Raw genomic sequence first — 12,520 nt, 5'->3', positions numbered from 1 at the left:
TAGGCTTGCCCATCCAGAGAATAACCACATGGTAGGCTTGCCCATCCAGAGAATAACCACTTGGTAGGCTAGCCCATCCAGAGAATAACCACATGGTAGGCTAGCCCATCCAGAGAATAACCACTTGGTTGGCTAGCCCATCCAGAGAATAACCACATGGTAGGCTTGCCCATCCAGAGAATAACCACATGGTAGGCTAGCCCATCCAGAGAATAACCACATGGTAGGCTTGCCCATCCAGAGAATAACCACATGATAGGCTAGCCCATCCAGAGAATAACCACTTGGTCGGCTAGCCCATCCAGAGAATAACCACATGGTAGGCTTGCCCATCCAGAGAATAACCACTTGGTAAGCTTGCCTCACTCACTCCAACTAAACCATTCTGGTCGGCTTCCCACTCATAGCCCACCCGGATGAGAATCATTTGGTCGGCTAGGCTACTCCGCGGACAATAAGCCTGATGTTGATCTCATGTGCGTGGACAGTGTTGTGTTGTAATATTTCGTCCAGTATATAATACTGTCGGGTTCCGATCCAAGGACATGGATGTCGACTGAATACCTCTTTATGTGAAATAATTATCCGAGTATATTTTCAGAAACGTCATGATTAGAAGAGCACAGTTACGGGGAATGATAAACATGTTTGTGTATTGACATGTTAATAAAATATAATGCGTGTTGATAATATCCATGAGTCACGTGATCATTGCTCCACGTCGCATCATCAACCCGGATTAAATTTAACATGACAATCAGTGGTTCCTCATAGCGCAAGTAGGAATTAAAATATATGGTTTTAAATACTGCATATTTTAGTAATCATTTTCCTGATATCTTTCAACTTGGGAAAACAAGACCGGGTAGTTTTTTTTACTTCTTCCCACACTTAGAGCTTCAGTCCACTACTGTCCCGGGACATCATGTCTATTCGCCCACAGACTAACGCTTAGTCTCTGAATATAATATAATTTTGATAGTAACAAACAACCCATTTAAATTGAAAAGGAGCCCCAGGGAGACCAGAGATTCAGTCTGAACCTCAGGACATCTAAACTTGCTTCATTTAGGGCTTGAGCACTGCAGAGAGGGTAAGGCAGTAGGGTAAATAATGTGGTTCAGGGACTGAGACAGACTAACAGAAGATGGGTATACGTTATACACTGCAGGGGCGGTTGGGTAGCGTAGTGATTAAAGCGTCACGCCAAAGACCCGGGTTCGAGTCCCCACATGGGTACCAATGACAAGTCACCAGTGGATAAAACGTGAGCAAATCACCAATGGATAAAACATGAGCAAATCATCGATGGATAAAACGTGAGCAAGTCACCAATGGATAAAACGTGAGCAAATCACCGATGGATAAAACGTGAGCAAATCACCGATGGATAAAACGTGAACAAATCACCAATGGATAAAACGTGAACAAGTCACAAATGGATAAAACGTGAACAAGTCACCAATTGATAAATCGGGAGCATAATACGTGTGCAAGTCATCAATGGATAAACCGAGAGCAAATCACCAATGGATAAAACATTATCTGTACGCCGTGAGCGTTTCTCGATGGCTCTGGCTTAGGGATGTGTGGATCCACGATTAACTATCCCATATATTCTATACTGAGGTATAAAGAACGGGTTGTCATGGGTTCTGTGATATGATACAGTATCATATGGCCACATGAACGTGTCTGTGTGTATTATAGTCCTAGTCCTCAGGACACCAAGCTGCAGTTTAACATGGATAGCTCACTCCGACACACTATAGCTGACATGTGCATGGTTTATACCCTAAACAATGCATATATAAGTGACAACAAGTACCAGTTAATAAACGTGTTTTAGTAGGACGAGGCTAGGGCACAGACCTTCTGACCCGCCACTCTCCGGGTAGGACACAGTTCTGTAAGTTGTCTATTATGATGCATATGAAATACCGTGATTAGCATTAGTGTCTTTGGTATCGCTTATAAAATGGAATGAAAGTAACATTTCTTAAGTAAATCATTGTTGAAAAAAACAAATTTGCAACTTTACAAACTGATATACCGTAAGATATAAACACTTTCTGTGACTAAAATTCAATTTTATTGGAAATGAAATGTACAACATGTTATTTTTATATATAGTACATATGTGTTTAAGTAAAGCGATTGTCGATGAATAGGTCAACCAATTTCTTGAAGAAGTTCTTTAAGTCTCGCCACAGGATCGTTCCTGTCATCAAGCCTTGTATAAGATGTGCGACACAATTTCTGATTGTTGGCCAAGAATTCTTTGAGATCATCCAATGGTTTTCTGTCGTATTCTGTCAAACAGTTCAATACGGGAAGATCAGGTCCCAATGGAATCCTTTTCAATGCACTATCAAGAATCTCAATAGCAGCGCCCTCTACTGTTTCCTGGTCCAGGGAAAGAGCTTGTGTCAGTGTGATCTTTGGGCCATCCCGTTTTACTTTTTGCACGGTGGCATAGTCAGGAACAGCATCTGCTTCAGTATTAAGTGGCGGTTTCTTCGTCTCCTGGGTTTTGGCCCCCGTATCTTGGTAACTATCCAATGTCGAGTAACCAATGGCCATGTCGTCTGCTTCAAAGGATGTCGTCTGTTCGCCTCGTTCTTTTTCTTCTGCTGCCTCTTTAGCCTTGTTAATCACATACAGAGAATTCTCCCGAAATTGTGTTTCCGAAGGGTTAAGATATTCGTTTGTCGTCCTTGGAACCAAGTCAGCGACTTCCGCATACATGTTTGATGAAGACGACAACACCCTTTCTGGTGGGCCACCAGGGGGGAGGCAGTCTGCTACATCGGCGTACAATGCAGACGAGGTGCTGTTGCCGCAACCAGTCCGATGTGTATTTGTAACCACGGATGGAGCCGCCTCGTCGTCGATGAAGATCTCCTCATAGCCAGCGTCGGGGACATTACGTCTGGCGGACAATAACAGCTTCATTAAAACGTTAATTTTAAATGACATCATAATAGAATACGCCATATACAAATAAATTCGTATGTACATTTCCTTGACATTGACAGGTCATAGTTCACTTCCGTTCAAATAATGAGTACGTGAGTGCGATATGGTGACTAATAAGGTGGCAGGTATACACGTTTTATAAACAATAACCATTTAGAAAAAAATATCCGGAGGCTCGGTGGTAGAAGTGTTCAGTAATGTCTACATGGCACATTGGCAAATGTACATACAGAGTTACCCTGTTGTAATAAGGTATGTTTACAAGCCTGGAATCCCTCAACAAGGGACCGGCAGTATTCGTTGCTTTGTCAGAGGCTAGGTTAACATGTTATCTCACTCTCCCGGGTACCCATTCCTACCGGGTACCCCCTATTGGACATATAGCACTTCTGATCATAACCTGACGGGGAAGGGGACACCTTGACAACATCCACTTACAGTTGACACTATGTATATGGGAATATATAGGGGCCAAACTGGATTTTCGTGTGAAGACGTTTTGCAACATACTGTCCATGTACCTACCTTCTACCGGAAGTCGTCTTGCCCTTGTGAATCATGGCCTGTTGCAGATGACGTACCCAGTTGCTGCACTCTTCAGTCGATGCTGCAGTCTAAACACGTGATAAGCGATTTAATTTCATAATAAAGCATTCAAGTCGAAATGAAATTAAACATGGACACCTATTAAAAACACACAGCAATGGAGAAACGGACAGGTGGATTTCAAGCAGTTGTGCTACTAATGAGGGGAGGCGGGGTAGCCTAGTGGTTAAAGCGTCCGGGTTCGATTCCCTGCATGGATACAATCTGTGAAGCCCATTTCTGGTGTCCCCCGCCGTATTATTGCTGGAATATTGCTAAAAGCGGCGTACAACTATACTCACTCACTATGATTAACGTGCATAGCCTTTACTAGAGGCAACGATCAAACCCGGGGCTTCAGCGTGACGAGCGGACGCTTTAACCATTAGGATACCCCGCCGCACCTGTTCATGCAAGTCACCACTAGTGTACTATGTCCAGCCGGACTCCAGTATTGACAACGGGTTGTAATATTGCCGAGGGGTTGGAATCCATATTTGCCACGATGAAGTTTCTACGTTTGCTAGCACCATATCCGTGCTCGTAGATTTTACCAAAGTGGTGCATATCCTGCCTTACTCCGGGCTGTCCTCCCACATTACGCAGACACGCCGTGATGTAAAGTTGATCAAAGACGTTAAACCCAACTTACTAACCAGTACTTCAGACAGCAGCGAATGAAAACATCAGTCAGTCACTGGCTCTTAAGTGAGCAGGAGGTCAGAAGAATTTGGGGTGGTTTTCTGTCAATCCCATCCCCCATCAAAACATGCCAGTGGCTAAGGCTGGGGCGTAAAAATCAAGAATACGGATATTTGGGGAGGGTACTGAATAAAGAAGATTTTCTAATAAAATATACAACGCTAATACGTTTCGTGTTTTCAGTGAGGGTCAAGAAAATATATGTACAAGGAGGACCATGACAACATATGACAGCATTAGGGGAGGGTTATTATTTTCAGTTCATTAGTGAAGCAATAACCTCTAAAAACGCACGCGCGCGGACACACACACCTTCACTCCGTGCATACGTATACACACACACACACACACACACACACTCAAACAGAAACATATGATCAGTCACCTAAAAGACAAAGATGTCGTGGCTGACGTAAGAGTTAATGAGTGAGTTCAGTTTTACGCCGCTTTAGCCATATTACAGCAATATAACTGTCGGGGACACTAGAAATGGCTTCACACATTGTACCCATGTGGGGAATCGAATACGGATCTTCAGCGTGAGGAGCGATCGCTTTTACCACTAGGTTACCCCACCGCCTCTGGCTAACGTAAGAAGACCGCGATTAATTAATTTGTTTATTTATTTATTCACATTCACTCCGTATCGCCTATACACTCACTTCCTATCGCATAGAAATTCTCCTTCTGCCTTGGAGACTGGCGAATACATTAAAAACGAGAGAGTGGGTTTAGTTTTACGCTGCTTTTAGCCATATTCCAGCAATATCACGGCGGGGACACCAGAAATGGGCTTCACACATTGTACCAATGTGGGGAATCGAACATGGGTCTTTAGCGTGACAAGCGATCGCTTTAACCACTAGGTTACCCCACCGCCTCTGGCTAACGTAAGAAGGCCGGGAAGGACGTCAGAAAGCATATCTCTGTACACAGAAAGTGGAGGTGTATATCTGTGATAACCTATGCTCCCTGTAGTGTAGGTGTCATTGATCGTGTTATCCAGGTGATAATACAGGTGACCTACAAACAACAGCGTCCTTTGCTTCTTGGTAATGATTTCAAACTGGGTCCCCTGCTTGCCTCCACTGGTTTTCCTGACCATCTGGGCTTCACTCAGCATCAGTGACTCCACGACTGACGACCTCTGAAACACACACCAGTGCAGCGTAATGTGAGTTTACTTTTATGCAGCACTCAGCTATATGGCAGCGATCTGTAAATAATCGAGTCTGGACCAGACAATCCAGTGATCAACAGCATGAGCATCGATCTACGCAACTGGGATACGATGACATGTGTCAATCAAGTCAGCGAGCCTGACCACCCGATCCCGTTAGTCGCCTCTTACGACAAGCATGGGTTGCTGAAGATCAATTCTAACCTGGATCTGCAGCGTAATGGAACACAGTGGCATGACTGCACAACATGGCAACAGAGCATGAAGTCCTGCACAACATGGCAACAGCATGAATGCACAACACAACATGGCAACACAGCATGAATGCACGATGTGGCGCCATATCATGACGTGACAGGTTGACAACGCATCGTGTTTACACAGTATTACGGCGTAATATAACACACTGCCATGAGGCCTTATTTTATTATAAATTTTAGATTATAAATTTAACATATCATTTAATTCATTTGTTGAAAAACCAATGCAAGCATAAAGAATTGTTTTTAGATATCTTAAAATGGGTATGAGATATGAGGAAGTTATTTTGAGATGTCTATGTACCAAACAAAAATTTATCAGTCACGAACATTAATTGATATCTCAATTCCGATCTTAGCACACGACTAATTCACACACATACACACACATCTACGCATGCATGCACACACGCACATACACACCCAAAAGGACTGCAATATTCTGAAACGTGACGGTGAACTCTTTTTGACCTCACTTAATATGTAGATAAAGCTTGCAACATAGCAGAAGGCAGAGGGATTTTCGTTGTTGTTTACACAATGCGAGATAGGTGGATTGTGTGATACTCGTTGATTCACAATACTACCCACGTGATAGCCACACTCTACCAGCAGTGTCTCGGCTCACCTTGGCGTCCTTGCAGTACTGCAGACACCCATCCTGAAGCGAACACCAGAACCGCGACTTGCCCAGGAACCGCTGAAACAGTCACTGTGTTATATTGTGTCTGGTAGCAGATACACCACATTACAGTGTAGTATGTTACACCGGGTATCTATCAATGGATTACGTGACTGTGTGTCACAGTGAGTGAGTTTGGTTTTACGCCGCTTTTAGCAATATTCCAGCAATATCACGGCAGGGGACACCAGAAATGGGCTTCACACAATGTACCCATGTGGGGAATCGAACTCGGTTCTTCAGCGTGACGAGCGAACGCTTTAACCACTAGGTTACCCCACCGCCCCGTGTGTAACAGAGTACAGGCATTTATCCAGACATGTCAATATCATCATCAAAATCTTTATTACGTATGAAGGCCACATGTCCATATACATATTAATATACATATTCTAAACAGGTATGAAGTTGTGAACGAAAAGAGGAAACAATTTCTTTAAAATTTTAGCATTTACCTGTCTACCTGGGTAGACTATCTACGAAAAGTGAAAAAATATCAGTAACATGTACATAGCAATACTGAAATTATTTAGAATAATGTAATTTTTCAAGTAAAATTTATATTTTTATACTTATCCTGACTCATACCTATTTCTATTTTCAAAGTTTTCTCTTTTTTTGTAAGCATAAAAGATAAAACGAGCTAGATGGTTAATGTCTTCAGTTTTGTTTAAGGATATTGCTATTCGATATCATATTAACTTGCAAATTCTTAGGCAAAAATCTACCCCGAAGTTCTTTATAAGCTGGACATTTCAACAAGAAGTGGTATTCATCTTCTAAATCTACTTTACATACAGGATATTTTCTTTGAGATACATCAATATTTTGCCACCTTCCTACGTTATTCTTTAAACGTAAGACACCAGCTCTGAATTTGACCAATACTTTACGGAATTTATATTCCAAATTTGAAGACAGATACCCCTCTGGCTCAAGAAGGCTCTTATATTTTGTATATAACTTATAACGTGAACTGTTTTCAAGAGTAGATGTCCAATTTTGGTAAAACGTTGAATTTGGCTGATCAAGCCTTCTTTAAAAATGAGAATAAAAGCGCACGGATCACCGACAGCTTGTGAAAACCACACTGTATGCTCATATGGCACTGGATATGATGAATGTATAACGTTACAATGAGCATCTTGCTTTGTTATCCAACAATGTATTACGTCACAGTGGGTATCTTGCAGTGTATGTCTGTGACAATTGGAATCTCGCAACGTATTACGTCACAATGGGTATCTTGCTTTGTTATCCAACAATGTATTACGTCACAATAGGTATCTTGCAGTGTTTGTCTGTGGCATTTGGAATCTCGCAACGTATTACGTCACAATGGGTATCTTGCTTTGTTATCCAACAATGTATTACGTCACAGTGGGTATCTTGCAGTGTATGTCTGTGGCATTTGGAATCTCGCAACGTATTACGTCACAATGGGTATCTTGCTTTGCTATCTAGCAATGTATTACGTCACCTACCCCGATACATATCAATTTCAAGTCATCAATAACATGCTTTGAGTCGAAGGAGGTAATGTTTAAAGTACAGCCCGTTTGTCACCAAATGGGAACGATCAATGTCAAAGTAACTCAGAATCGGGGCGGTGGGATAGCCTAGTGGTTAAAGCGTTGGCTCGTCACGCAGAAGAACCGCGTTCAATTCTCCACATGGGTACAATGTGTGAAGCCCATTTCTGGTACCCCCCGCCGTGATGTTGCTTGAATATTGCTAAAAGCGGCGTAAAAACATACTCACTCAGAATCGGGAATACTATATTAAATGCCCATACAGTGTATGGCACCCTATTTGGGGTTATTTTACAATTCATCGTTCGTGTTTGCAGGGACACAGGCTGTAACTGATCTGACAGTGCCGCGTGTTCTTTCAGTTCGATTAGATCGGAAGGTCTGTATACTGACGACACGTTACAGTACAACCAGAAATTATTGAGAATTTAAGATTGTAATTTTTATATTTTTTTCACTCATTACTCACGTGTTAAATGTGAATATTAGCAGAACATAACTCCAGATTCAAAGACAGGTGAACAGTTAGTATTTTGTCAAGTCACCATGGGCAGCAATGCAGGCTTCAATGCGGCGGGGCATACTACTGATCAAAGAAGTTAGAAAGTCGTGGTCCATGCTGTCCCAATATCGGACCACCTCTTTTTTCATTTCAGCAATATTTGTCAGATTTTTCTTATTGACACTTTCCTTCATAAGTCCCCAAATATTTTCTATTGGATTTAGGTCAGGGCTATAGCTTGGCCAATCTAATAATGTCATATTTTGGGTCCGAAACCAGGCCTGTGAATGCTTTGAACGATGTTTTGGGTCGTTGTCCTGCTGGAAAATCCAAACATTTCCATATAACACGTGAGCAGATGGAAGTAAATGTCCCTCGAGAATATCTGTGTACCGCTCACTGTTCATATTCCCTTCAAATACACAGAGGGGCGTTGACCCTAACACAGATATGCCACCCCACACGTTAAATTTCGGACTGTACTTTGGGCGCTGATACAAAGGTTTTTCAGTTTGCTTGGTCCAGAATTTCAGTGTATTAAGCAACAGCCACACAGAACTTTCATCTGAGAAAATCACATTGTCCCAGTTAATATCTCTTTGCTGTAAACACGAGTTCAACCTTCGCTCCTTTTGTTCAGGTTTCATGATCGGTGATGAAATTCCTCGACTTTCCTGCCAACCCATTGCATGCAGCTCAGTTCTTACAGACAGCCACAGTTCCTCTATCAATCAAATCCAGCCGTAAGTTTTCTAGACTCCTTCCTTTGTTTTTAGAAACAAGAATACCAAGCCGCCTCCTGTCACCGACAGTCAATTTTCTGGGCCAACCTGCGCCTCCCTGGTGCTCAATGCCATATCCATTTGCAATATTTTTCAAAACACGATAAACAGTGGACAAAGGGATGCCTGTTTTACTTGAAATCACTTTAGCTGATCTGATGTCCTTGTTATAATACTCTAAAATCAACTTCCTCTTCTCTAAATCATCCATACTGAGGATCACTGAAAATGTCGTCTGCTAGCAAGTAAACAAAGGGGGATAACTCTCCACAAACTAATGAAAAAGGATTAACGGAGTTGTCTCTCTTGAATGAAACCAAGCACTTGATAGCTGGTCAAGGTTTTTATACTAGAAATCCAATTAAACATATTCCTAAAATTCTCAATAATTTCTGGTCATACTATAAAACCTGACATCAGTGATCATATATACCGACATATGGTCTCAGAGTAGCCTACACAGATGACACGAGATAGTGACTTTAGTTTTACGCCGGTTTTAGCAATATTCCAGCAATATCACGGCGGGGGACACCAGAAATGGGTTTCACGCAATGACGAGCGAACGCTTAAACCACTAGGCTACCCCAGCCCCAGATGACATAAGGCCTTACGATAGTGTTCGGCGAAGGTCGAGGCCACCTTAAAGTAACCTGGAGAAAACGCCTACAAAAACTTGTTACACGGTTAAAGAAGACAATTATTCAGATTGCACCTTCTGCCAACACTAAATTATCTCCGATAACGATAATGAGTGTACAACCGTGAACTCATACAAGGAGTACACAGTGTACTGATCCCATTGTGAAAGACATGTGTAATCATTTAATATTCACTCTCGTTGTTCGTGTCTACATACCTTTGCGATCAGGTCGTCCTCACAGACTCGTGTCCATGGTTGACTTCACATAACCTACTTATGCGACTAAGGCTGTATACGACAGATATGTTCTACTGTGTTGTTTACTCACTGACATAACAGTAAAACGGTCACAACAATAAATCAACAGGGATATATGTTCTGTCCATATAACACAGCGTTACTCCACTTCCTATATCATAGTACATGACCTTTCCTGTCAACAGACTTTTGTCAGACTCGACCACACTTACCGACACGCCACTGCTCTGCTTTTCCAGGTAACCTTCCATTACAGGTGTGTCCAGGGACGCCATTTCCACCTGTACACAACACCAACGACCTGAAAATTGTCAAACACGAACAAGTTCCTGCCCACTGTTGTGCATGTGGGTTTACTGGCGTGGTCACGTGACTGAGCATAGCTTCCTGGTTGTGTCACGAAACGGAAGATTTATCAGTGGACGGTTGTGAACATACACACAGCTATCACACTCGTCAGGGCTTACTGACATCTAATACCACTCCATCACAACCCAACATGGACAGTGTCATAGAACAATTGACAAGAACAAGACTGGGTTATGAAAAACGGATAGCTAATCTTATCTGATGTATTGATGAAATATATCTGATAACTGAACCCCATGTCTATTCAGCTTCCTTGTGACTGCCAGTAAAAATGTAGGCATAACGGTAACAGGGGCACTTTGAATGAGTCATGTTCTCAACTGACTATCTGATCAGTTTCTGGGTATACACTATTTAATACTATATATCTGCCTAAGGCGATTATATATTTTAAGTATTCTCAGGATGGGGGCTCTCGGGGCACTTTTTTTGCTTCATAGAGTTGAGCTGCCCTCAAATAATTACAGTACTTCGTGACGCGGAAGATAGAACAATGCTCAACATACCGATAACAACAAAGGAAGTGATGGGATCTGTTCTTGACTTAAAAAATAACAAGGATCCGGGTCTTGATGACATGAAAAATCACTGACATGTGAAACTTTTTAATATCGTTCTTGACATCGGTGTCTCCTGTGAATAGGTGTAATTAAGCCAATACCAATTACACTGCTAAAATATGTTGGAAAACTGTTCACTATCCGCTCTCATTTGTTAAAATAAATGGATATAGTACCAGTGGTCACATTTACCTTGCGGGGAGTCTTTAAAGAAAGGAAAAGGAATTCATTTTGTGTCTTTGTAGATTTTGAAAAAAAGAATTTGACAGAGCCAGGCCATCAGGCTTTGGCAAAACTATTTTACGTGATTGTACTTCTAATGTCGCTGCTCATGTCCAGGGTGCCGTTGTACAAAACAACCTTAGCGCTAAGACTACATTAAGTCTATGTTCAGGTATGTTACGGTCACCCTAGCGCCAAGACTGCTTTGTACAACGGCACCCTGGTCAGTTAATACGATCACAGAGGGAAAAGGGTGAATGGTCAGTTTCTTTGACAGGGAATGAGAAATAGATATGTATTAGTATGTGTTTGGTGAGGGGGTTTAAAAGGTAAGGTGTGACAAAGGTAGAAGAGGTTGGTTCACTGGAGGATGCACTACCGAGGATTGCTAAGGACTGTCCGCAAGAGGGAACACACCTATCCTCCAATATATGTCAATAAAATGGACATTTCAATTTTATACACATGGCAAAGTTAGTTTAATGTGGCGTGATGTAAGTTGTCTTGATAAAGTGTAAAAGTAACTAACATACATACGTTCAACAGCAAATATGTTTTGCACTACAGACACCCGAACAAGGTTTCAAGTTCAAGGCTATCACATGCAAACATTGAACTGCAAGAAACATATTTACCTGTAGACGAGGATATGGATGAGATTCAGTCATCCATGCATCTTTCTAGGAAACAGACATGCTTGGCCTTTTTATTAATTAAAACCGCACTCAGTATTACTCCAACTCAGTGACGATGGTCTCTGGTGACCGTGTCAGAACCAAACAATCCAGTAATAGACACTAGTGGTGGTCCGATTAATTGAAATAATCGAAGATTGGTCGCAGTGGCCAAACGACCAAGCAATCGATCACATTTTCTCATAATCGAACACAAACGATTTTGGAACCGCTGTGACAGAGTTTGAAATACTTGGTGATGGAACATATATAGGACGTTGTCAGGGCCGGAAAACGTGTTTAATTCTTAGCAAACTCACTTCACTTTCTGAAAAGTCATGACTGAATATTTCTTGAAGAATCTGGGAAGTTTATGTTACACTGGAACTGAATCATTTTCCACTGGATGTGAAATTTGCAAATGTAATTTGTGCAGTTTCTAAATAAAACAAAAAAACAACAACAGAGAAACCAAATGCTTTTTTCTTTATACTTATCTGCAACTACAACCTGAATAGGAAAATCTAAAAAATGACGCTAACCAATATTTTTCGATGATTTGTCGTTGGTATTGAACCAATCATCAATTG

The 12,520-nt window shown here is 41.7% G+C and overlaps 1 protein-coding gene across 1 annotated transcript; it reads right to left on the bottom strand.

The window, feature by feature from the left end:
• Nucleotides 1-2,073: 2,073 nt before the first annotated feature.
• On the bottom strand, nt 2,074-10,493 carry LOC124262106. The gene is made up of 5 exons (XM_046696554.1): nt 10,318-10,493; nt 6,335-6,406; nt 5,294-5,413; nt 3,505-3,593; nt 2,074-2,932 (listed from the first exon to the last, which is right to left on the bottom strand). Exons 1-5 carry the CDS (start codon nt 10,378-10,380, stop codon nt 2,173-2,175), a joined length of 1,104 nt encoding a protein of 367 aa, XP_046552510.1. The 5' UTR covers nt 10,381-10,493; the 3' UTR covers nt 2,074-2,172.
• Nucleotides 10,494-12,520: the final 2,027 nt, after the last annotated feature.

The sequence above is a fragment of the Haliotis rubra genome, unplaced genomic scaffold (assembly GCF_003918875.1).
Source record: "Haliotis rubra isolate DU_JTF1 unplaced genomic scaffold, ASM391887v1 Scf821, whole genome shotgun sequence".
Classification (NCBI taxonomy): domain Eukaryota; kingdom Metazoa; phylum Mollusca; class Gastropoda; order Lepetellida; family Haliotidae; genus Haliotis; species Haliotis rubra.
The sequence above is the reverse complement of the archived record's forward strand: the minus strand, read 5'-3'. Positions and strand labels throughout refer to the sequence as shown.

Excerpts from the sequence above, each read along its gene's own strand:
- LOC124262106 (XM_046696554.1), bottom strand. The coding sequence starts at position 10,380 with ATGGCGTCCCTGGACACACCTGTAATGGAAGGTTACCTGGAAAAGCAG. Across the intron at positions 6,407-10,317 it reads AGCAGAGCAGTGGCGTGTCG|CGGTTCCTGGGCAAGTCGCG; the intron begins GTAAGTGTGGTC and ends TGACTGTTTCAG. Across the intron at positions 3,594-5,293 it reads AGCAAAGGACGCTGTTGTTT|ACTGCAGCATCGACTGAAGA; the intron begins GTAGGTCACCTG and ends TCACGTGTTTAG.